At 40.2% G+C, this 26,304-nt stretch overlaps 3 protein-coding genes across 9 annotated transcripts in view; all 3 read left to right on the top strand.

Annotated features, from left to right (window-relative positions):
• Positions 1-192: 192 nt before the first annotated feature.
• Positions 193-1,972, top strand: LOC147129327 (galactose-specific lectin nattectin-like). Its single transcript, XM_086015635.1, has 7 exons — positions 193-202; positions 359-421; positions 560-584; positions 665-744; positions 910-1,038; positions 1,244-1,346; positions 1,572-1,972. Exons 2-7 carry the CDS (start codon positions 359-361, stop codon positions 1,652-1,654), a joined length of 483 nt encoding a protein of 160 aa, XP_085871761.1. The 5' UTR covers positions 193-202; the 3' UTR covers positions 1,655-1,972.
• A 429-nt stretch (positions 1,973-2,401) lies between these two features.
• LOC147129326 (lactose-binding lectin l-2-like) lies at positions 2,402-4,084 on the top strand. The gene is made up of 6 exons (XM_086017513.1): positions 2,402-2,605; positions 2,716-2,740; positions 2,844-2,929; positions 3,072-3,203; positions 3,737-3,839; positions 3,940-4,084. Exons 1-5 carry the CDS (start codon positions 2,528-2,530, stop codon positions 3,752-3,754), a joined length of 339 nt encoding a protein of 112 aa, XP_085873639.1. The 5' UTR covers positions 2,402-2,527; the 3' UTR covers positions 3,755-3,839; positions 3,940-4,084.
• Positions 4,013-26,304, top strand: part of pemt (phosphatidylethanolamine N-methyltransferase) — a 37,811-nt gene continuing 15,519 nt past the window's right edge. Inside the window, exons 1-7 of one of the 7 annotated variants that reach the window (XM_086015628.1) lie at positions 4,013-4,164; positions 4,342-4,429; positions 6,322-6,447; positions 7,283-7,390; positions 12,430-12,545; positions 18,746-18,891; positions 22,512-22,623. In XM_086015628.1, coding sequence (XP_085871754.1) covers positions 6,346-6,447; positions 7,283-7,390; positions 12,430-12,545; positions 18,746-18,891; positions 22,512-22,623 — 584 coding nt within the window. In that variant the 5' untranslated portion in view covers positions 4,013-4,164; positions 4,342-4,429; positions 6,322-6,345. Of the gene's footprint in view, positions 4,165-4,341; positions 4,430-5,724; positions 6,448-7,282; positions 7,391-12,429; positions 12,546-18,745; positions 18,892-22,511; positions 22,903-26,171; positions 26,247-26,304 lie in introns of those variants that run through there. The other 6 variants (XM_086015629.1, XR_015082377.1, XM_086015631.1 and 3 more) reach the window with 6 other exon arrangements.

Genomic DNA, 26,304 nt, shown 5'->3' with positions numbered 1-26,304 from the left:
TGGGCGTTTCTTTGTTTTGGATGATTGGACTTTCATCACAATGAATTTAGTGAACATTTGAATTGTTGCCAAAAAGTCACCTGAAGTGTCATGCTGCACTTGGCATCTGGTACGTTCGACGGTGACACAAGACTGTCCGCGCAGCCTATAAAGGCATCGCTCGCCGCCGTGGTCCTCAGCAGCAAACCTCGCGACCGCAAAGGTAACTTCACACAACTTCATATCGTATTTTTTTTAAAACTCCATGTGCCTTGTTAAGATTTACTCTTTTTTATTTTTTTTCCCCCAAAATGATCAAATGTAAATATAGACTTCTGTATTTGTTACAAATATGAAGTGTTTTTCCATACTTGCACAGATGGCATTTGCTCTTCACTCGTTGATCCTCCTTTGCGGGATCTGTGGCATGTTTACTTCCGCCGTAAGTCCGAATCTTTCCCGCTGACTTCAATAATATTGAAATGTATCGACTGTTGCGTTTGATCCATCAGTGTTCTGCTGATCTGATTTTCTGATTATTTTTTATTTTTTTTTTTTTTAACAATGTGCGTCTTCACAGTGGGCTCAGCCGTCATTTTTCCTAGGTCGGTAAAGCAGCTTTGTCTCAGTGATACATTGTCAAATATGTCACCTCTTTCATTGAAATATCTTAAATAACATGCAGGCTGTCCGAAGGGTTGGACTCGGTTGGACCGTCGCTGTTACATCTTCCAAGATCATGAAAAGACGTTTTTAGAAGCAGAGGTACAAAAGACTTCCATGCAGTCGTTGATGTAAATCAGTGTACGTGCTGCTAATACAATCAGTGTTGATTGAAAACTTCGGTCCACAGTCAAAATGTCTTGCAAACTGTCTGATGAATCAAATGAGTGATTTTTTGGGGGGATTTTTTTTTTTACTCTCTTTCAGAAAGTCTGCAATGTTCTTGGTGGGAATCTGGTCTCCATCAATGATGTCCTGGAAAATACAGTCGTTCTTCACCTGGTTCGGAAGGGTAAAGAGCCAGTGGCCTGGATTGGACTCCATAATGCAATTTTGGTAAAGCATTGGCCAGTACAAGACGTGAGGTTGCATGCAGCTGATATCTAGCCAATCACAATTTAGCCCACGTGGAGGGGTGACAAAATTCACTCACATACACATTTGGGGAAATGAAGAAAAAGAAGAAATGAGCTGTAGGGTCAGGTGTCATCATTGGTCAGTTTTGATGTATAGATATGACTCATTCAAATTTGTTTTCCAGGATATGGACTTCCTATGGACTGATGGTACCGATGTGAAATTCACTGCTTTTAGAGGAGGCGACCCTACTGACATTGGCAACTGTGTGCAGATTTCCTCAGTCGGTATGTAAAATCTGTGATGAAGGTTTGCTCTGAAAATAATGCTGTCATACTTAAACATTTTGTGGTCATGCATGACGTGGATCCGTATGCCTTGTTATGCTGGGATGGTTTTGCTGTTTACATTGCGACATATATTGAAAAGGAAGCTGGTCAAACAAGGGTTGGTGCAAGGCAAGGAGGCTGAGAAAAATCACATTTAACATTCAGTCCATTTCTTTCTTTCAGATGGATTTTGGGATGATGTGATCTGCGATGACAGGGCCCCTTACGTTTGCATCCGAGAGGTCAACTTCTTTTGGGGCGCATAATCTGCCCACCCTGCCTTCTGTCACATTGTATTTCCCTAATCATGATGACGCAATGGGACAGTGTCAAATTTTAGTTATATTTTCGGATTTCTGCTCATGATTATTGGCAAAACTGACATACTCATATTCATATTCATTAAAGAAAATCTGCATTCAATTATGTTGGTGTCTTATTTTATCCAACTTGTCGATTGTATTGCATGTTTACAGAATGGCTGCAACAAATCCAACACGCTCACTTCATAAAATAATGTCCTTTCTTTACGTTGGCAAAATGGAACCGAATGACTGCCTTACATTACTTGCTACTTAAAGCGAAAATTAACCCAAACATATTTTTTTTCAAGAATATGTTCTATGCACGCCCACTAGTTGAAACGAGGCATTCTGATAAATATTGCGTTTGTGGAATAGGAGTTAATCCCCGCGTTTTTAGCCATCTCAGGGGGCGGCCATTTTGTCACTTCTGTCGACTGAAATTGACATCACAGACCCTTAGGGCTCGGATGACAACCAATCACGGCTCACCTGTTTTCTGAAGATGAATTACGATTGGTTGTTACCTGAGCCCTGAGTAGTTGTGATGTCATTTTCAGTCGACAGAAGTGACAAAATGGCCGCTCCCTGAGATGACAAAAAATGGGAGGATTTTGTTGTTTAATTCATATTCCAGAAACACAATATTAATCAGAATGCTGTGTTTCAACCAGTGGGCTTGCCATAGAACATATTCTTGAAAAACAATATGTTTGGGTTCACTTCCGCTTTAAAGGACCGACAGCAAAGAGAATAGCAGTAATGGTTTCTTGTGTGTGGTTGTTTCTCTGTTTGGCGGATTGGACTTTAATTACAATGAATTGAGCGTATTTTACAATGCCTGCACAGATGGCTTCTGCTTTTCACTTGTTTTTCCTCCTTTGTGGGCTCAGTGGGCTGCAGCTGGCTCAATCCGTAAGTCAAAATCTCACCTATTGACTTGTTCACTATCGTGTTTGATCCATTGCTGTCATCGTTTGTGTCAGCGTTCGACAGTCTGATTTTAACAATGTGCTTCTTCGCAGTGCACTTCGCATTTTAATGGCAAAGGTTGGCAGCTGTGTCTCAGTGATACTTTTGTCAAATACATCATGGCTTTCCAGATGTCATTGAAATATCTTGTTTTCTTCTTAAAACAACAAATAACATGCAGACAGTGCCTGTCCGAAGGGCTGGACTCAGTTGGACCTTCGCTGTTATATCTACCAAGCTCATGGGATGACATTTTTAGACGCTGAGGTATAAATGCTCTGAATCAGTGTATGTGCTGTTAATACAAAAAGTGCATCTGTTTGTCTGTTGAAAACCTTTGATCCACAGTCAAAATGCCTTGCCAACTGTCTGATGAATCAAACAAGTCTTTTTTTTTTTTTTTTTTCAGAGAGTCTGCAATATTCTTGGTGGGAATCTGGTCTCCATCCGCAATACCCCGGAAAATGCAATTGTTCTTGAAGTGGTTCGGCAGAGCGGCAATGATGACGTAGCCTGGATTGGACTCAAAGATGGCATTTTGGTAAAGCAGTCGCCACTACAAATGTTCTGATTAAATCATGTCGCTTGTGTCGAGGAAGTACTTTTTTGCCACAGAGAAAATGAATCTGATCTGCATTCTAGGTCTTTTCATGAGTCTTTTATGCCGTTTTTTGATTTATTTAAAACAGTCACTAGTCTCAATAACACTCCTGTGACATGCTCTGGTCAAAATATGTCAAGGATCAAGAGCGCCAGCATACTTAACACCCTTTTAACAAATGAATTTGCAATTAAGCCTCTGCTCTGCACTCCCATTGGGTGAGCCAAAGTGAATACATGTTTTGTTACTATAGCAACTAGAGGGTAGCAATTTGTGATTAATTTAGGAATCTAAACAGCTGTGGAACACACGCCGGACCCCATAAAGAATGAAGATAAATGTGAGTGAAATTGGCTGACATTTGGGGAAATAATGCAAAATTTTTCATATTCTGTCCCCTTATAAAGAGGAAATGAGGTTTAGGGTCAGGTATGTATAGGTATGACTCACTCAAATATAACTTTGTCTTCCAGGGTAATGACTTCATATGAACTGATGGCACCGTTGTGAAATTCACTGCTTTTAGAAGTGGAGAGCCTGATGACGCTGGCAACTGTGTGCAGATTTCTGCAAGCGGTATGTCAAATCTGTGATGAAAGTTGGCTATGGAAATACGGACCCAAAACAAAAACAAGGAGGCAGAGAAAAACACATTTTAAACCTTTATTAATTTTAGATCGATTTTGGCAGGATGAGCCCTGCAATGAGAGGGCCCCGTACGTTTGCATCCAAGATGTGAAGTTGAAGGGCGGTCATGCTGGCGGCCAACTTGGTGGACATCGCGGCGGCCATCTTGGTGGCCATCGCGGCGGCCATCTTGGTGGCCATGCTGGCTGGGGTGGCAACACTGGAGGCGAAGGCCGCTAATCTGTCCTTTTACCATCCTGGCCTCTGTCACAAAGTACTTCCCTACTCATGATGTATCAATATGACAATATCAAACTTTAATATCAAACTTTTTCTTTCCAATAGTATGTTCTATGCAGCCCCTCTAGTCTAAACTTGGCATTCTGATTGATATTGTGTTTGTGGAATATGAGTATATGTAGTAAAATCCACCCATTTTTGTCCATCTCAGGGGGTGGCCATTTTGTCACTTACTGTCGACTGAAGGTGACATCACAGGGCTCAGGTAACGACCAATCATGGCACAACTTCAAAAACAGGTGAGAAACGGGTGGATTTTTCTGCTTAACATATATTATACAAATGCCATATAATCAGAATGCTGTGTTTAAACTAGTGGAGGCACATAACATATTACAAAGAACATGTTTAGGTTGATTCCCCCTTTTAAGTTTTGTATTTCTGTTTATGATCAACTATTATCTTCCGCCATCATGCTGTCTGCATTAAAATCTTTGTGTTTTATTTTCTCAAATGTGTATTGCGTGTACAGACCGGCTTTAACAAAGCCAACATATTCAATGAACAAAATAATATCCATCTTTTTAGAGCGTTGCAAAATGGCACTGAGTGGTCATCAGAAGCAGGCCTGCGTAAGATGAACAGCTAGTTAAACTTGACCCCGAGACTCTACCGCCTTGAGGTTTCATTTGTTGCCAGGCAGACTTCAGTTATAAGCAAATTACAGCTCCCTAGGAAGAACTTCATCGAACATGAGAGATGGAATTATAACGTAGAGGAAGAGCCAAAGAGTAGAAGCGAGGAGACAAAGTGAGTGTGTCAATTACGGCCATGATTGTCACCTGCTGGCTGGATGTCACGCTCGCTTCGTTTTACACGGCAAAGTGCTCACCTCCTGCATCTGGCGGGCTGATGAACAGACAGTGTGCAGTGTCATGGAGCTGACGGGCTGCCTCCACATGGGGCGGCTTTTTCGCAAATGGCTTCACACCAAGCACATCAAAGGAGGCGGGTGGATGACATTACAGGGAAGTACAGAAGAAAAAAAGATGGAGGGATTGAGAGAAAAAAAAACAGTTTTAACACCACCCCATCAGACAGCTGTGACTTATATTATTAAAGCCTAACAAAGGTCCAAAAGGATAATAAAAAATAAAAGATACAAAGCTTGGCAAGGAATGTAATAAAAGCGTTCTAGTGTAAATTAGTAACACAGGGCGACTGAGTAATTTTTTCAGGAGACAGTTTTCAGGTTTTTATTTCTAAAGAAAGTTTAAAATGTATGAATGCCGTTGCACTTCACAATTGTGTCCCACTTGGTGTTGTCTTCACCAAAAAAATAAAAAATCACATTTCACAAAAGGTCAAAAAGGTCGAGGGGGCGGGATACTTTCTCAAGCCACTGTAAGTGGCTGGGGAGAGGGAAATCTGCTGCCCTGCAAACCGACCCCGGATAAGAGGAAGAAGATAAACATAAAAATGAGAATACAGATGAAGCTAACTTGGGTAACTTTGGGTCGTGTTACTCAGAAATATGATGTGTTGTTTATTTCTACAAAAGAAAAAAAATAATTGTTGCAGTGCATTTAAATAACAAATTTGATATTTGAAACCTAAAATAGTAAGTTTATTTTCATTAATTTCTTTGGTGGGTAGCTTCAGTATAGTGAAGTTCCATTTAATGTAAAACAACTTGCAGCTTTGCTGTCTATATTTTGGAAGTAACATGCCTCCAAGTCTCTCAAGTAAAGTAAATAATGCTGAAGCAAACATCAACGGAACTGTAAAAAACTTACATATATTTATAAACTCCGCCTGCAGATGCCGCCCTTAACGACACTACAGACTGGGGAGGATAAAGTAGAAAACGGTCGATGAGATTTATGAGTGGCAAGTCGAACGGGTTGATTTGAACTAGATATTTTAGGCTTATTTAACACGCTTTTTAAACAATAAAACAAATAGCCCTTGATTGAATCACACATTTTGACTCAAACAGGTTAGAGGAAAAGCACGACTACATTTCCCAGGATGCAGCGCAAGCTCGGCGATAAGCTGTCTCGCCATGTGGAGCACTGCGTGAATGCTGCTCGTTTTAAGCAATATTGCACTTGTTTTTGCGCTTGTTTTTTGTTGTTTTTTTAACAAATACAATTTGCATACGTATATACCGGTGTTGATATTGTGTTAGTGTCATATTGTTAGCTGAGTGTGCATGATCAGCAACCCAGCCGGCGTGGCGAGCAACAATCCTGCAGAAAATAAACATCCCTTGCCGGACTGTTGTGGAGGTCTCGGCAACATCGACTACTCCAAGGTAAAACTCAAATACTTGCACCATAATTTACACGAATAACACCAACAGGTTACAGTGAAAATGCTCCGGAAAGCTAAAGGTTCACTGACTATGTCAACGTACGTACGTAGCTTGACAGCCAGGAAACCAGTTGATGTGTCAAAATAAAAGTATTATTTTCCGCAAAGAAATCGTAAACTATGTTGCCAGTATATGTACCTTAAATGCAGCGTAAGATAATAATGGTGCCTAATATCAAAATAAAACAAACATAACTGTATCTTGTGTATTTCAAACCACAACGTAATCTTCGCTAACTTAATGCTAACACATACTGGAATGGGACATGCCATAGGCAGGCTAACAGATAGCATCTACGTGGCAATATTATAACCTTTTAACAACAGATATTTGAACACAAATGGTGAAGCACCCCATGTGGACCTCACGGCCATACAACCAAGTCCATAGATATTGTCTTCAGCAAGTTACATGCATGATTAATCAGATCCAGCTAAGGCGATTGACTTGGCCATTGCACAACATTCCACTTCTTTGCCTTAAATAACTCTTTGTTGCTTTCTCAGTATGCTTTGTATCATGTGAAGCGCTGTTACAATGAGTTCCGATCCATTTGACTGATTCTCAACGGCTGTAACACAAGTAAACGAGAAGAGCTTAGCTGGCAATGTATGGATTCTACCAAACCAAATAAATCACGCCAATCAAGCACCGCCAGTGGTGTGAGGTGCCTTGTCATGTGCTCGTCTACATAGTAACAATGGGCATTAACAGGAAAGAAAGAAATATAATACCAATGTGTTTCCATAACATGGTTGTTTCTTGCTCCTTTCAGATGGACTTGAAGGTTTTTGACGAAGTTTTCAAACATACCAACTTCCACGACCCAAACTTCCACATTGCTGTAATTGCAATCATTTTCAATCCACTTTTCTGGAATGTGGTAAGTGTTTCTCTTTTGATTTGCACTCTTGCGATGGTAACACCCTGTGTGTGTGTGGGCAACAAATGAATTAATTTAAAGAAGAGCAAGTTGTTCAGCTAACTGGTTAGTCATCTTGTCCTTTGCCTTCGACCTTGCAAATTATTATGAACGTCTACAACCTCAAGTACATTATTAATCTCCTCATCCAAGCACGTTTTTTTGTTTCTTTAAATCGAATACTTCTAGTGTCTGTGACTGTAACTCATCAATACCAACGAACACTTGAATTTCTCTTAGAAAGTTGTACTTAGTCATTCATCCAGCCATCCATTTTATACATCGCTTGTCCTCAGCTGACGTTAGGCGGCGTACACCCTGGACTGGTCACCAGCCGCTGATTTTATTTTTTATAAATCGTGATTATTTGCCATATTGCCCAACCCTACCATGAACCAACCGCCGGTACTGTCCTTATTCATAATTGAACACTTTTTAGCGTGTTTCAAACTTGAATATTTGTGCGTTCATTGTATTTTAGTTCGTATACGCACATACACACACACGCACACAAATATGTATATATATTAACTTCATAATTACAACATTTTGTCTGAAGGATATTGTGTGTTCCAGTGAGAAACAGCTAATTGGACTACTAAATGACAATAAGAATGAATCGCTTGTCTCAATTATGCCTTTGACTGAAAGCCTTGCTCGGCTTGAAAATTGTATATTTTAATAATTTAAAGTAATTAGCAAGTTACGGATTGATTACTTATACACTCGCATAGCTCCCTTACTTGGAATTGTCTCTGATGAAAACCCTCAGGCGTAAAATAGAGATACTGGCAGTTTTCTTGTTTTAATTCAAGGGCGCATTCATATTCAATCATATTTCATCGTTTAAAGATGAGTGACTAGTTTCCTGGAACAGACATGCGCGATAGTAGAAGTGTGATTGATGAAAACTGGCCTTCAGAGCCAACTTTCCACTCTTTACGATGTGAAGTTGTGGCTCTACTCTATTCTGCTGCTCACTTCCTTCTTTCCGCTCACAAAAGGGTAACAGGTTGACCACCAATAAGCCCTGGCACTTACAAATAAACTCTTTCGGTCAAATCAGCTCCTTTGTCGATCTCATTAGATTGGAGGCGAGCGTTAAATGGATGTCAAGCTGACATGAGGTACCAGGAGCTGAGTGGTCAGTCTGTTCTTTCGGGCTTTATCTCAACAAACGTCTCAGGGTATGAAGAGCGTCAATGGAGCTTTCAAATATTGTTGCTTTGGAGATACTTAACTGTGCTTGAATACATTTTGAGGACCCAAAAAAAAACCGAACCAAAAAGGTGTCGAAATTGCGAAAGGTGTTGATGGTCACAATACATGGGATGAGTCAGCAGATTGGATTTAAGATGTGATATGGACAGAATATTAAATCCTGATTTGGTCTTTCATATCCCAGTAACGATATACTGTACTCTAGATCCTGATAGTATTATTCCTTAAATTTGTATCCCTTCCTGTCCATATGTGGCCATGAACTCGATAGCCGAGGTAGCATATTAAGCATCACCTGATCTACCTGCATATGAAAATTTCTCGGGGCTGCATTGCCGGCTGACCTAAATCCACGGGAGCCAACTCATCAGCTCATTCAGCTGTTGTGAGTTCAAAGATAAAACATCTAGAATCCAACCAAGGAAATAAAACTTGTTTTTCCCCAATCTACTCACATACATGTACGACTCAGGGCCAAAATACTTAGGCTAATGATACACCGCTTGTGTTGGATTGCACTATGTCGGCCAAGTGTACCTAACCGTGTCATAAGGGATCATCTACCGTATCCAAAGAGTCAACCTTACGACTGATAAAACCCAAGCATCATATTCTTACAGTATTCATGTATTTTTGGTTATTTGTCGGCGCATCCCCTGACTTGACTGCCAAATGGAAGATCTGTATCAGCGATCACATATTTAAGTCATCATGTGTATTTGCTTCAGTTAGAAAAGAGAGTCTCATGCTCATGGATATCAATTATGTGAGCAATGACCTCGCGACACACATGCCCGGTGTGATGGTTTTATTCAGTTGCCTTGTGAACGCTGATTAAAGGCTCATTTGACCTGACATGTACTCAGTGCAGGTTTATGGACATCTGAGTTACTTTATACTTGTGGGGTTTTTTTTTTAATTCCAAATACATGCTTTTTCTGCTCGGCAACATGCGCCAGCAGTAACCGTTTGTTGTCCTGCATTTCCGCTGTTGCAGGAACAAAGTACGCCCTTCTCCCCGGACTGTGAAGCAGAGCGTTTACAGATCTTCAGTAGAAACAAATAAAAACGTGCCATGGCAGCATGCGCCCACTTCCGGCAGCAACAGTTGACCGCACGCCCACGTGGAGCGAACTTAATAAGACCTTCTCTAGACTTTTGTACACACATGTCCATCTGTTCATTGTTTCAGTACTTTTTGCACAACTTGCTGTTCTCTAACAAACGGACATTCAAAAGTTTAGAGGTCAAATTAAGTAGGGAGTAAAAGTAAAAAACGGCCATCAGAATAATAAATGGTCAAATTAAGTACAGATACTGTACCTGACAAATCGACTTAAAAAGGAAATCAACCCAAACGTATTTTTTTCAAGAACACGGCATTCTGATTAATAGTGCGTTTGTGGAATACGAGTTTAAGCAGCAAAATCCACTCGTTTTTAGCCATCTCAGGGGGCGGCCATTTTGTCATTTCTACCCAGTGGTCAGGTAACGACCAATCACAGCTCGCCTGTTTTCTAAAGCTGAGAACGTGTGTTCGTGCCTGAGGAAACAACTAGAAAAATGTCATCATTTTAGGGACTATCACTTTAATTGCAACTTTGAATTTTAGTGGTGCGACACCGTATTTATGATGGAAATTTCTTGGCCGACGGTGCTGATTTCAGGGGCGTATGTTACTCAAACTGCTGATCTGTATTTGGTTTGCTCTTGAAACGTTCGCTTGGACTTTGCATTATAAGCCAGTTAACTTGTGCAGGCTTTTTTTTTTTTTTTTTTTAAACTCAGAATGTTTAGTCCAAGTGTAGTTCACGAAACATTCATGTCCCTCCAGATGTTTGAATATTCAGTCAGCGCTGTTCTAACCGAGACAGATTTGATCAGAGTGCGCATGTGATCAATGTTTTTGTTCTCTGTCTCGCTTCGTTACAGTCCAGCCCGCACACATCCACGCATGAATCCATGGATACTTGGCTAGGCGCGTGTTCGCATTCAGCGCCGTGTTCAGCGCTGGGAAAAAAAAACAAAAAAAAAACGAATGGACGGTACTACCAGCCAGATCCATCCCCGGACAATATAACATTACCCGAATGCGTGTTTGTCACAATGCAGACCGTCATTTAAATCTATTGCCGGGGTGTGTTTTCATGGAGCTGATGAGTTCTGTGGGTAAGATCAAAACCGCAGTCAGAGCTACAGTAAGTGTTCTGCTGGGGAGACGGAAGGAGCCTGTTACCTAAGACGTGATTGGATTTGTCTTGCAGAGATGAAAGGCCCTTCTTTGTACTTTGTTATTTACATGGCTTGATTGATGGCTGGAGTAGAGCCTGGAGTAGAGAGTTTGTAAATCACTTTGCGTGGGAGTTTGAATTCCCGTCGCAGCATCGCCTGAAAGCAACGGCCTGCTAATGTGTCTTGTGCATGTTTTGCAAAGGAGACAAAGGAGAGTGCGATGTGGTTATGGGTTTGTACTCGTTGTGTTTTTCTTCTCTGCTGATGTAAAAGATGAGGAAAGGAGGAAAAGAAAAGCGCAGCATGCATTGATCAAGCAAAGCTTTATGCTGTTAATTCAATGTGATTCATCTTGTTGAATATCGATTACCTGTAAAATTTAGTTTTCAAATCACTTTATTCATATTTTTTTGGGTGTGGGTTTTCAATGTAATTTTTTTTATGAATAAATACAGATTTTTTTAAATGGTATTTATTCATTTATTTTTAAAGAAGTCATCCCAAACTTTTTTTTTTTCAAGAATATGTTCTATACAGGCCCACTAATCGAAACAAGGCATTCTGAATAATAATGCATTTGTGGAATATGCGTTAAGAAGCGAAATCCACACTTTTTTTTTTTTTTAGCCATCTCAGGGGGCGGCCATTTTGCCACTTGCTTCCAGCTGAGAATGACATCACATTTACTCAGGGCTCAGGGCTCTGTGATGTAATTTTCAGTCGTCTGCAAGTGGCAAAATGGCCGCCCCTGAGATGGACAAAAACGGCTGGATTTTAATGCTTAACTCATATTCCACAACCGCAATATGAATCAGAATGCCATTTTTTTGACTAGTGGGCCTGCATAGAACATATTCTTGTCAAGAAAAAAAATGTGTTGACTTCCTTTTTAAGGAAACCTACTATATTGGATTGCAATATAAAATGACCTATATATATAGAATATAGAAATGTGTATATAGCGCATGAATTGTGGCTGTCCAGTCTCACAGACTCGTAACTGAAATACAGAACCATGCTCCGAATATGCCTCCAAAAACTTTATTCGGGATATGTAATCACTCTTCATCAACACTGTCATAATAGAATTTCAGTTCAGTTTATTCAGCACCTGAGCAAACCCAGACTGTCTTTTATCACCACATGAAGTCTATTTCCGTTCAGCTTTTTCTTTATCCTTTCTCTTCCTTTAATGCTTTTCTTCCCAATGAAAAAAAAAAAAAAAAACACAAGTTGCCATGGCGATGTCTATTCCTTTCTGGCTCAGCTATCCAGTCATGTACGCACTTCCTCAACCCACAGAGGGTTATTTAGAGTTTGGCAGCTAAGCTATCCATACTGTAGTTTTTTTCATTCGTTTCAAAGGATCCCATTAAATCGCTCCTGTGCATTCATTCAGACACATAAGTAAGTCAAAACTGAGCAATGCGAAAAAGCCAATCAGTTCCTGAAACAAGAAAATTCCCATTTCTCCAAACACAGTGCCGATTGATAAAAGATGGGACCAAAGCGAAAAGCTCACGGTATCATGTCCATTGATATTTCAGGTAGCAAGGTGGGAGCACCGGACACGGAAACTCTCCAAGATGTTTGGAAGCCCCTACCTGGCCTGTTACTTCCTGGGCTTTGTTATCATCCTCCTCAATGTGTATCGCAGCCACAGGTAGAACACACCTTCCTCTTGTGTTGTAATTTTGATCATAACGTGTACTTCCAACGTAACAAGGTATCTCAAACAAAAAGCCGTCGAGCTGGAGTCTATCACAGCACACATATAGCCAAACCTTCATCCATCCTTCAATTAACCCCAAATCTCCGAAGCGTGTGGGCACAAGTGGTAACCACAAGGCCACCTAGCCGCTGGGCTTTCTTTTTGCACGCCTTATTTCTTGTATCTTTGCATCACATTCTGTTCTGCATACCACGCAAACTCCCACACCTCCCACTATGGATCAAAATGGCAACAGAAGCTTTTGAGGACTTTCTGCTTCCTTTCTCGGGCCATTTGTGTTGCCTGGGAACAGCACATTTAGGGAACAATACTACTGGGCTGCTTCCAATGGAGTCTTTCACGCTGCTCAATAACACCTAGTATGAGTAGAATGCAGTATAGTCGGACATCACGACAAAATAGAATCACAATAATAAACGTTTTGCTAAATACGGGAGACTACTGGAAATACATTTCTGGCCCTGGTAATCAAAACCTATACAATGTTTGATAGAGTTCTTATATTAGGCCTCATTAAATTGTGTTTATGGTCACCGTTTGTGTGTCACTGGCCAATGAATGATATGGAACGAGTTTGATAATAGCACCGATACTGAATGCATGCACTCCTTTTCGCATTCACAAATTCACCAGTGTAATGACCAGGAAACAAGTGACTGCAACGCTGCTTGCTAAATCGCAAGCTTAATTGACTTTATTATTGACTAAATCAGTACCTTGCTGATGGCCGGACTAATCTATTCTTTTTATGTAAGGCTAGCAGACTTGCCAAAAAGGAAAACGAGTTTGCTACCGGCAAACGCGTGGAGGATAACAATTTCTGCGCTGATGATTTTGGGTGACTCCGCTCTGTCACTGATGGTGTAGTTTTTCTGGATGTAAGCAAACAGGAACATATTACGCTTAACTCATTCACTGCCATTGATGGATTTATTTGTCTTTTCACAATCCAGCCATTGGCTTCCGAACAAGTCTACATTGTCCATTTGATGGCAATGGATGACTGCCATTTATTTGTTTGTCCTTACACAGCATGAAATCAGACACTTCTTAACATTGACCTATTTATCAAACACACCTGACGAAAAATGAAAATAATCGACACTTGCGGTGTTTTCATAATGCTGAACGGCTGCTGCCCAGAATTGCACTTCTTGTATAAACAACTTTATTATAAAACATGACATCAGATGAAAATGTAGGTCAGATCAATGCGGCACTCTAAAACCTTTTTAATGAATGCCAGTGGTGAATGTGACTGCATTTTTTCCATGCAATGCAACATCTAACTTAACTTAAGTTTTTTTTTTTTTTCTTCAAGCCTCCTCACTGGCAAACCTGCCTGCTCTCTTCTGCTTCAAGTGATTGTGTGATTTGTTCAACAGATTAGGCCTATAAAAGAAGTGAATAAATAATTTAGCTTTCAAATTTGTAAGATGAAGACATAAACACGAGGAATACCTTACCAAGCATTGCAAGCAAACAAATTAGTTGCCTTGGCTAGGTATGCCTGGAAATCTTTAGTCCTCTCTTCTACTGTTTTACTTGCATACTTCTTTTTTAATATATTTTTTTTCATTACAAATTGTACATGCACATGCAACATATTTATGATTTTTCAAGCAAAACTTACCCTTGGAATGGAAGTAATTGAAACAAAATAACTAAAAGATAACTATTATGTAATATTCAAAACTATTATATCTTGGCTTCAACTCAATCCGTGACCCTGAACAGAATAAACAGTATTGAAAATGAATGAATGGAAGCAACTTGTAAAATGACCTTCATATACTTCCTCCCCGGCTTTGTTCATGGTACTATTTCACAAATTAATATTGGTCAGTGTTTCGTATGTATTTTTCATACATTATGTTAACAAATGCATTGCGTCCGACTCCACATTTTCTTCTATTTTCACTTCCAGTAAGTATAGAAATCAGTTAGTCATTCAGATGATTGTGAAGAACACTTTCACTTGGGTGGAATTGATGTTGATGAATTGTTGATAAGCCAAATGGAGTGCGTGACGACCGCAGTTAACAGACAATGGTGATCAGTCTCTGCTAGTATGCAAACGAGAGGAGATTTGAACTCATATTAAATATGAAATCAGCATATTTTTTTCAAGAATATGTTCCCAGCAGGCCCACCAGTTGAAACATGGCATTCTGATTAATATTGCGTTTCTGGAATATGAGTTAAGCAGCAAAATCCACCCGTTTTTAGCCATCTCAGGGAGCGGCCATTTTGTCATTTCTGTCGACTGAAAATGACATCACAGTCACGACGATAACAGCGCGCCTGTTTTCTAAAGCTGAGCCGTGATTGGTCGTTACCTGAGCCCTGGGTAGTTGTGATGTCATTTTCAGTCAACAGAAGTGACAAAATGGCCGCCCCCAGAGATGGCTAAATACGGGTGGATTAACTCTTTTTCCACAAACGCAATATTTATCAGAATTTAACTAGTGGGCTTGCATAGAACATATTCTTGGGAAAAAATATGTTTGGGTTGATTTCTTCTTTAAAAACATATGAGTATTAATTTATTAGTTTTCCCCGTGGTTAATGCATATCTATTTTTTTTTTCGATTTCCATTTCAAGGGACATTTATTTACATCATGGCTGTGTGTTGCACCAATGGAACTGACCGCCTTCGAAAAAGATTATGCTTTTGAATAATCGACAAATGTAGCAGAGTTAAACCAAATCCTCGTACCTCCAAAATCAGCACTTTCCAGGAGACCCCCAAAACGGCATGTTCATATGTTTTTCTTCCTTTATGCTGCAAAACACGTCATTATGTCAGAGAAAAGGTTACCATTTCATCATAAAAGGGACAAATGAAAACGAAGCTTCTTTTCCAATGCCTCACTGTGTTCATATTCACGAGCAACAGCTCGCACTGCGTGCTGCCATGCAGCGCCTACGTTTTTGCCAGTCGCTGTCGAAGCTCATCAAACTTGCGCTTGTAATTGTTGTCAATTATTCCTCGGTATTATTTGCGCGTGCGAAAAAGAACGACCGTGAGCACAAAGAATAAACCCTTCAGTTATCTCCCGACATAGCCAAACCACCTCATCTGTTATTACAACAATGCTAGCCTAATCAGAGATGTAACTCAAATCTTGCCTATGCCTCATTTCTCATTCCTTTTCCCATCCCAATCCCAGCGGTGTGTCATATGGGCCCAGTCTTACTTAACACATAGCCCAGCAGTTGTTCTTTCTCTCTGATTTGATGCGACAACACACCATCTATTGCCAATTCCTTTATAACAAAGCCACGGCTCCGTAAGACGCACAACACAGACCCCCTAACCCAGTTTTTTCTTATTAACCCCAAACCTAGTTTGGATTTGGAGCCATTTTGATCCACTGGACTCCAGCTACATTGCTTTTCAGAAATTCAACATTTCCTTTCAAAACCCTGTCGGGAAAAGCATGCGTGTATACTCCCCGCACCTGTGTCCTTCAGGAGTGATATCTGCCGAGCTTTGGAGCACAGCGGTTGAGTGAGCGCAGGCAGCGCTCGCTCAACAGGAATCGTAGAATGAGGAGAAAAATGGAGGCAGACTTCAGACACGAATAGGCTTCACTTTTACTTTCAGAAAACCGCTGGTGCGAAATGAACCACAATACGACACAATAACATATTTTTCAATTAAAATCAGGCAAGCAGTTGAGGTTTAAATGAGGGATCTTTTTTTTTTGCTAGGTTGAGCAAGAAAAAAAATAATTAGGAAAAATGTTATTTAGCTATTTGATTTGATGGGCAAAATAATGGGCCCTTTGTAAACATTAATGACCCAAAGGGGTTTTAGATTTCTGAAATGACTCCGACCTCCTCATGCTTGTCATTACGCAAGACATCCAGAGTGAGGTCATAAAAATCTTCCAAGCGATGGCAACAAAGGAGCTGAATGATCCGGCTCCATTCACCTCCTTGGTAAATAGTTGTATTTTTATTGAATACCTTTTATTTATGTATTTCATGTCATTCATTCAGTGAGATGAATGAACCTCACTTGCGCGTTTTGGTGATGTGAGTTATTTTTTCTGAACCCGAATCTTTGACAAACCAGCCGCCCTTTTCTCCCAATGCATTGACTCCGATCTTTTCAGCTTGACAATATGAGCGACCCCCATTCAATGAAATGTCCAACCTGTCAGCAAGCAAACAATCAAGTCATTGTTCCAGCCTAAAAGGTGATTCGCTTGACTATTTATGATACGCGCACTTACGCAGCAACAAACTGGGGTCTGTTTTTCACGCGCCGTGACACAAATTTTAGTTTGCAGCTACAATCGTTTCTGCTTCGGCCGCCAGGTATGATTTAATACAAGCAGCTGTCCTCTTTTTATGCAGTAATTAACAATTATCATGCCTTACAGGAGCACTCGCTAATAAAGATGCGCACAAGAGGCAATCGAGTGAGTGGAATACTCCTCAAAGAACTTTCCGTGGCGTTCCAATTATAGAGAACGCTTCCTCCCATTCTGTAATGTCACATTTCGTGCGCTGGACTTTTAGTGATGACATTTTGCTTAATGGAGCTCGGTGACGTCCAACATTTGCATCTATAACAAGAGGTCTAATTACGAGGGCTTTCGACGATTTTTTTTTTTTCTTTTTAAATCAGGTCGATTTCATCATCATAGTGGCATTTTTAGTGCATGGCAGCTCGAACATTGGGCCACTTGAACACAGGTGTTTAAAAATAGATACACATTTTTTTTATGGGAATTTACGACCCAACTGAGAACAAACAATAGGAAATGGATGGATGAATGATAGATGCATTTTTGGATTGTACAAAAGCAATGAATGAATGTCAATATATGTATTGTTATATTAGTGTATTTATTGTTTGAAAAATTGGCAGGTGATTCTTTTAAACCAGATACATGTTGCAACGCGAAAAGTATGTATTTGATGTATTTTAATAGCTCTTTATGAGCGTGACTCTTGAAAATAATGTCAAATTAGGCCACTGGTTTCTATTGGCATATTTCGTCTGACCTTGCTTCCTTTTCTCATGAATACCGTTTCTAAGAAGCTGACAACAGGTTGAATACCAGTCCCACACTTCCGATGAGAGTTCTCCCTTTTTTCAAAGAGTAGTTATGATATTGGAAAAAGAAATGATTCGCTTTGGCATGGTACTGAACTCATTCACTGCCCAAGACAAATTTATTTGTCTTTTCACAGTCCAGACATTTAATTACAGGAATTTATTGATATTATTTTCAAATTTTTTCAAATGTTAGGGTAAAAGAGGGTCTGAAAATGTCTGGCAGTGAATGAGTTAAATAGGAAGTCAACCCCAAATTTTTCTTTACTAAATTATTTTCTATGTAGTCTCACTAGTCTACACACGGCATTCTGATTAGTATTATGTTTGTGGAATATGAGTTAAGCAGAAAAATCCCCCCGTTTTTGTCCATCTCAGGGGGGCGGCCATTTTGACACTTGCTGTCAACTGAAAATGACACCACAGTTGCTCAGGGCTCAGGTAACAGCCAACGGCTCAGCGTCAGAAAACAGGTGAGCCATGATTGATCGTTACCTGAGCCCCGAGCAACTATGATGTCATTTTCGGTCCAGAGAAAATGACAACAGGGCCGCCCCCTGAGATGGCTAAAAACCGCTGGATTTTGCTGCTTAACTCATATTCCACAAATGCAATATTAATCATAATGCCGTTTTTAGACTAGTGGGGGCACGTAGAACATAATATTGTCAAGAAATTTTGGGGTTTGACTTCCACTTTAAAACGTCGTCTCTTCTGGCGACAGTTTGACCTGGGAACCGCTGTTAGAATTTCCGTTCCATTTGGGAAACTCGTTTCAAAATAGGACACCAAATAGAAGTCCACCAGTGTCGTTAATGGAGTAATCCTTTGGCTCATTAAATTCATGTAAGTAATTGGATTCCAACTCCAAATATAGTCACTGGGTGTTGTGAATAAAATTGTTAACACCCGTCATAGTGTTGCTCTAAATGGGTCCGCTCAACCATGAATGATGTTGTAGTAAATTGCCGTTCCTTTGAATTGCCTTACAGTTGCCAGTTTAGTCAAAATTCACTTTCACACTCATGTGGTCATTGCGATCTGTTTTCCCCGCAGCATGACCATAGTAATGAGGACCCAGGCCAGGTGGGAGATACTCGACAGGAATGAGGTCTTTAGCACAGGTGTGCTTCTCATCGCAGTGGGCTCTCTGCTTGTAGTCAGCAGCTTCCTCACTTTGGGATTCACTGGCACATTCCTTGGTAAGTCTAATCGGCTTTGTTGCTTTGTTCGTTGCTGTGTCTTAATCGTCCTCCACTTGCATTCATACGCCAATCTCCTTTTTATGACTGATACCACCCCAAGCAATTACGATTGAAGATCGCTAAGTTGAGGTCAGTTCATAAACGTGATTGTTCACGTTCACACGTTGATATTAAAGAGTTAACGGCCAGCATGTTTTGACTTTTGGGTAGACGTTTGGATTTGATTCGGCTGATTTGGTCAGATGTTGTGGTGAATCATTTCCAAGATACCGGTGTTTATTTTTCCCACAGTTGCAGCACCTTGTTAGTGTCTCCATGACGCCTTCCACTGCAACATAGGGTGAAATCTGTCACCACGATTATGTGACAGAAGGCGCCTGGTGGAATTGGAATGAGGTGTTAGGTTGTGTTTTGTAATCCCATATTCCATATTTGAAATTGGATCTGCTTCCAAACATCCTTTTTTTTCTTTTCTAAATATGTGTCTACTGGTTTTGACCAAATTATATGAAAATGACCCATACACAGTTGGGCCCCTTGAGCATCTGCCCACTCATCGGGTGTGAAATTACACAATCAAGTTCATCTTTTATTAGCTGCCTTTTTCCAGGAATGTGTCTGAGAATGAGCAGTCTTAAAAAAAATAAATAACAGTGGTGCTAGTTTACAAATTAACCACGGCATATTGTGTGAAAGCAGATAAGCAGAGCTGCAGTGTTAGCACAGATTAGCATTACCCTTCTGAGTACGTGAATGTTCGGCAAAGGCTGATAGTTATGTTTGCCGATGAGTCCACAGCATCCACCACAGGTCTCCCAATATTTATATCAATTTAGTTTACATGATATATAGTACAGTATGTCTCTTTTTAATGGTGGCCTAGTAGTATTTCTTATTTTGGAACATACAAATCATGAGTGTACTGTGTGTATATTATTAAAGGGGAAGTCAACCCCAAGATATTTTTTTCAAGAATATGTTCCATGCAGGCTCACTAGTTGAAATAAAAGGAATTCTGATTAATATTGCGTTTGTGGAATAGGAGTTCAGCAGCAAAATGCATCCGCTTTTAGCCATCTCGGGGGGGGGCGGCCATTTTGTCAATTCTGTCGACTGAAAATGACATCACAGTTGCTCAGGGCTCAGATAATGACCAATCATGGCTGACCTGTTTTTTGAAGCTGAGCCGTGATTGGTCGTTACCTGAGCCCTGAGTAGTAGTGATGTCAATTTCAGTTGACAGAAGTGACAAAACGGGTGGATTAACTCTCTCTCAATCAAGCCTTTCAGTACGTTTAATGTATGCTCGCAAGTGGCCTGGTTAATCAAAGTGTGACGAATTAAAAAATACATATTCATATACAGGCAATCATTGAATTATGAAGTTTCGACTTTACGATGCCCCAGCACCACTGTGACTACGTTTACATACAGTATATATTCGGGTTAAAGTCAAAGCACTTCCTGCACTACAAAGACCAGCATTCCTTGCGGTTGAGCAATGAGCATGCGCAGAGTGTCTCGATGGTGTCAGTTTGCGCGCCGGCAGTATCTTTGCCTCCCTCCTCTTCATCCACTTCTCAGCAGTTTATGCTAAGTACAGCATCTTGAAATTGGTGTTACATCGCCAGTGTAAGGAACGGAACTCGTTCGTAAAATGAGGACTCCCTGTATTGTATAAATGGCCTCATTAGTCAAGAAAACGGAATTTAAATGTGAAAATCCCTCAGCCCTCAATTAGGTCACGGTGTTTTTCCAGTTAAAATATAATTACCTACATGAACATAAATCCCTCTGTGGCGTGATGGTGGTCATCGCCACACAGATGACTCTCATAGGCAGATTGAGAAGCAATAGCGCTCATAATTTGAATTGAATTTCCAGAGGAGGAAAAATGGATGCTCAAATGTAAGCCCCTCCGACCCAGGCGGGCCTTAGAGGGGAAAGCCAGTGTTGATTCCAGGTCATCGGGACTCTGTATTAAGCGCCTCAAGTCACCGTGACCTGATGAGTCAAGGTGATGGAGCAGAAACAAATAAAATCAAACTACACATGGTGCTAATGTGTCAGCCACCTGGCATCACAACTTAGCCATTGCGGTCAAAATTATCCATTTTACTGCTGCTACACACTTGAGAGAAACCAAGCTGCCTATTTTCCACCACCTCAGTGCAACCAAACATTGGTGACACATGAAAACAGCAGTTTGCATTTGCCCTTGAATGTTGTCTCTGTTGACGCCAAAAAGTGGGTTCACAAAATGTTATACCATTGTATGACATTTTTTCCCCTCCCAAATTCAAAAACAAATGAGCACTTGCCTCCAACACATAGGGAGTCTCAATTATGCATGATGTTGCATCATTGCAACTGTTATATAACTTGGACAGTAGCAACACGCAAGTAAGTATATAAGTATAAAAAAATACTTTTTCCCCCCGCTTTCTAAATGTATGTCTTCTTATAGTTGCTTGAACTTTGTCGAACTGTGTGCATTTGTGTACAATATCTGGGGAAGGTATTGCAGTAAACAGTTGGCCGATAGCTCAGAGAACTGCGGCACAAGTGAGCACACAATGGACTGAATGGCCATCAAGGATGAACATGTTGCACTTCAGTTTTCATTCCAGTTATATTGTTGCAGCTCACAACTTATAAGCGAAAACAACTTTTTTTCATCGTGCATCTGTCGAAACTCCAATTTTGAGACTAAACTCTACATTTCTATTGATCATTAAGACATTTTCTCTTCTCTTGCAGTTAAAGACGAAGTCAAGCCCCAAAAATTATTTTCAAGAATATATTCTATGCAGGCCCACTAGTCGAAACAACATTCTGATTAATGTCGTGTTTGGGGAATCTGACTTAAGCAGTAAAATCCACCCATTTTAGGTCCATCTCAGGGGGCGGCCATTTTGTCACTTCTGTCCACTGAAAATGACATCACAGTTACTCAGAGCTGAGATAACGACCAATCATGGCTCAGCTTCAGAAAACAGGTGAGCCGTGATTGGTCGTTACTTGAACCATGAGCATCTGTGATGTCATGTTCAGTCGACAGAAGTGACAAAATGGCCGTACCCTTAGATGACTAAAAACGGGGGGTATTTTACTGCTAAACTCATTTTCCATAAATGCAATATTACTCAGAATGCCGTGTTTGGACATTAGGGTCTGCATAGAACATGTTCTTGTAAAGAAAATTTCCGGTTAACTTCCATTTTAATGACACACACATTGAGTATTGACTTGAAGACGTTGTCTCATTTAAAGTTTTATCAAATTGTATTCTGTGAAATCACATTTAGCTCAACGTGTTGCATAATTCTTCACTGTGCCTTACCCACTAAAAAAAAAAAAAAACCACACATACACAAAAAGCACAGATATCCAATTCTTTTACAACAACACAAATTCAGCATTCATTCACTTTTTCTTTTTCTTTTACATTCTAACAGACAATAATAATGTTAAATCGAGCACAAGATGAGCGAACACACATCATGTGTTGTACATCAAATAACCGCAACACCACAAGGACAATTGACTCTAATGTAATCTTTAATGGCACCACGCAGTTATCTGGCTGTACTGACGTCCAATCCGTACTTTGACAGGTGACTACTTTGGCATTCTGATGGATGAGAAGGTGACAAGCTTTCCCTTCAGCCTCACAGAGAATCCAATGTACTGGGGCAGCACTGCCAACTACCTTGGCTTAGCACTCATGTAAGTGTGTTTGTATGTACACCGTATCCTGTGTGCTCGTGTGATTGACTGTAGCATTAAGCAACTTCTACTTATTTGTACCGATTTGCCACAAACTATTAAGCGCGGAGTCATTTATGATGAATTTGCGTGAAATTGCCCACACATGTGGAAACGGACCTGATAATACTCTGTGGATGGATAAATGTTTTCTCCAACTTGCGTCCTTCTTGAGATGGTGTGGAAATATGTTTCCATGGAAACTGGGAGCACTTCACAACCTCGGCCTGCGTAGTTAAGGCAAGTGCTTGAGGGTTAATGAGCTACTAACAACCGCTGCATAGCCTCCTTTCGTTCTCTCACCTAATTCCATCACCTTGATTGTCAGTTTGCTCTGAATGATTTTGCTCAGTTTCTCAAATTGGTCTGCGCTTTCATCTCTAAGCCCATATTGCTCACGGCAGTTCATTTTCAAGACGTCACCGAGCTGCTATCGGTTGTTTCTCAGATGGATTCTTTTCATGGTGTTTTTATTCAGATTTGGGATTCTTGTTTGGTATTTGTGTCATATATGAACATATGATTAACATTTTTTAGTGAAGTGCGTTAAAAATAAATTCTTCATTTCGTCATTCTTGGGTCAAATACACAAAGGATAAAGAATTGAACCAATATGGAACAAGAGACCGTCACAGCAGAAGTCAAGCTGCCATCATGCCTGACTTACTGTAGCTATCGATCAAAGATGCGATCAACAGTTGACAATGAGGACAATTGTGCTTTGTTATCAGTTTCAGTAGGAAAACCCTCCGCACTTGACTTGGAGTGGGTACTTTCGCCAGCCTTATCATCGTAACATAACCAAAGGGGACGATCCATTGAATAAGACCGCGTGCCACATCTCGCTTGTACAGTTTACCTCACTCTTCACTCTCAATTTCACAAAAGAGGTGAAAAAGGGAAATCAACCCAAACATTTTTTTTCAAGAGTATATTCCCAGCAGGCCCACTGGTTGAAACACGGCATTCTGATTAATAATATGTTTGTGGAATATGAGTTAAGCAGCAAAATCCACTCGTTTTTAGCCATCTCAGGGGGCGGCCATTTTGTCATTTCTGTCGACTGAAAATGACATCACAACTACCCAGGGCTCAGGTAACGACCAATAACATCTCGCCTCTTTTCTAAAGCCGAGCCGTGATTGGTCGTTACCTGAGACCTGGGTAGTTGTGATGTCATTTTCAGTCGACAGAAGTGAGAAAATAGTCACCCCCTGCGATGGCTAAAAACGGGTGGATTAACTTTTATTCCACAAACACAATATTAATCAGAATGCCTTGTGTCAACTAGTGGGCTTGCATCGAACATATTCTTGAAAAAATATGTTTGGCTTGACTTCCCCTTTAAGTGTTATTGTTTACTTTCTTCACTTACACAACAACCTTTTTATTCATATACCGGTACTCATTTGGTTTAATGTGGCATAATTCATAATGTTTTGTTTTTTTTCCTGAATTTGTTTTCAACTTTTTTTCTGCTTGTACAAAGTACACAGTGCCGTTTCGAAAGTTGAACAGTCACAAAGACGCAACTTAGTCTGGATGTACAAGCAATTTTCCAAAAGGAAAATATCCATCCATCCATTTTGGAATGCGTCGCTACCAAAAAAAAAAAAAAAAAAAAAGATACAACACTTGTAGAGTTAATCCTTTGCTCACTGAGCTGAAGTCCCTTGTGACATTCTGTGGAATTGTGAGTATTTTCATTCAAGAATGTACAACTTTAGTAGCATTCATTGACATGTTCTCATGGTGCATCATACAAGCATCTTGAATTCCCATATGGAGGTGAACGAACCCATGATGCTTATTCATGAGCACAGTCACTTGTGTGCACAGACGCAACAGACGGTCTGTCTCGGTAAAAAAAAAACCCCCAAAAAAACAGAAAAACGTTATCGTAAATTACCACTCTCGATGGTATTTGTGATATGAATTGCAGCTTGTTTTTTTCAAACCTTCCACAACCTTGCTCAATATGCCGCCTTGGTGACGTTAAAGGCAACAAAAATATGTTTTCACATTTTCATGATTATTTCAACAAGGTAGAATAGTTATTGTTAGATGTATAATAATAAAAACAAATGTGTGCATATTAGCAATTGACACATGATGCAAAATGACCCAGTAGCAGATTAACTGAGTAAATTAGCCTGGTAAATAATGGACAAAAAAATAAAGACTCAGCATGATTGAGACATTGTGACCATACTGACCATTTTTTTTTCCTTCTCCATGTGTCACCATTTCTGTCTGGCTAACTGGGTCACTTTTATAAGCTTCATCAACAATTCAGCTTAATGCCTCGCCACTATGTTATGTTGGTGTCATGATGGCGTTTATGCACATATTCTTCTTTCAGGTCATTAATTACAACCAAATTGGTAATGGCCGATTGGTTGTTAAGAAATCATACTTCTTTCTTTTAATGTGTTGGTTAATGCAAAAATATTCGGTACTCCACACAGGTAGGCTACTTGTGGTCCACCCACGTATGAGTTTTCATTGACCTCGTGCCCTTCTATACCTTCATTCTGCTTTTAAAACCTTAGTGTGCCTTCTGTATGAGTTAGATTTTTATTTTCATTTTATATTCCTGACAAAAAAAAAAAAAGAAAAAAAAAGTGTGTCAGTGGGCCACTTTCTAAGCAGGTGCATGTAGGTCACTGTATTGTGCTGTGTATGTGTTTCATCTGCAGCTGTCACCGGACATCATTTCAGACAGATGCATAATTGGGAATAAATTTTGCATCAATTGACGTCACTGTGAAGCCTTGCTGTCTGATAATGTTAATTATATTTCGCGAAAGTTGGCTCCAAATACGAATATGAGAACGTTGGCATTAAGTGTGTTAAAGGGGAAGTCAACCCAAACATTTTTTTTTCAAGAATATGTTCTATGCAAGCCCACTCGTTGAAACAAAGCATTCTGATAAATATTGTGTTTGTGGAATAAGAGTTTATCCACCCGTTTTTAGCTGTCTCTGAGGGCGGCCATTTTGTCACTTTTGTCGACTGAAAATGACATCACAACTACCCGGGGCTCAGATAATGACCAATCACAGCTCGCCTGTTTTCTAAAGCTGAGCTGTGATTGGTCATTGTCTGAGCCCCGGGTAGTTGTGATGTCATTTTCAGTCGACAGAAGTGACAAAATGGCCGCCCCCTGAGCGAGCTAAAAACGGGTGGATTCCTCATATTCCACAAATGCAATATGAATCAGAATGCCGTGTTTCAACTAGTGGGCCTGCTGGGAAAATATTTTTGAAAAAATATATGTTTGGGTTGATTTCCACTTGAAGGTCTGGATAGATTTGGGTACAAAAATGAATCCCCCTCTTTGGTGGATCGAGATACGTATTATTTAATACAGCCGCTGTGAGAGGTGCAGTGAGTACATAAAATGGGGTTGTCACTTAAGAGGCCCCTTCCATAGCTACTCCAATGAACTTTGATATCTTGTTGACTGATTTTCTCCCTGGTTTGTTTTCCTATTGTGCGTTTACCAGAGGTGCAAGTCCAATGGGTCTTGTGTTGACGGCAATTGTAGCGTTGGTCTACAAGATAGCCATACAATTTGAGGGGTAAGTCCGACACAATTCCACCGAAGTTGGGCCGCTGCGTATGTAATGATCTGTAAAT

Source organism: Filicampus tigris, chromosome 19 (assembly GCF_054856515.1).
Source record: "Filicampus tigris isolate MCC_2025a chromosome 19, RoL_Ftig_1.0, whole genome shotgun sequence".
Lineage (NCBI taxonomy): Eukaryota > Metazoa > Chordata > Actinopteri > Syngnathiformes > Syngnathidae > Filicampus > Filicampus tigris.
The sequence above is the reverse complement of the archived record's forward strand: the minus strand, read 5'-3'. Positions and strand labels throughout refer to the sequence as shown.

Bases quoted from the DNA above. Each gene is read 5' to 3' on its own strand.
- LOC147129327 (XM_086015635.1), top strand. From the start codon at position 359: ATGGCATTTGCTCTTCACTCGTTGATCCTCCTTTGCGGGATCTGTGGC. The intron at 422-559 runs GTAAGTCCGAAT...GCGTCTTCACAG, and splicing joins GTGGCATGTTTACTTCCGCC to TGGGCTCAGCCGTCATTTTT. The intron at 585-664 runs GTCGGTAAAGCA...AATAACATGCAG, and splicing joins TCAGCCGTCATTTTTCCTAG to GCTGTCCGAAGGGTTGGACT.
- LOC147129326 (XM_086017513.1), top strand. From the start codon at position 2,528: ATGCCTGCACAGATGGCTTCTGCTTTTCACTTGTTTTTCCTCCTTTGT. The intron at 2,606-2,715 runs GTAAGTCAAAAT...GCTTCTTCGCAG, and splicing joins GGCTGCAGCTGGCTCAATCC to TGCACTTCGCATTTTAATGG. The intron at 2,741-2,843 runs GTTGGCAGCTGT...AATAACATGCAG, and splicing joins TTCGCATTTTAATGGCAAAG to ACAGTGCCTGTCCGAAGGGC.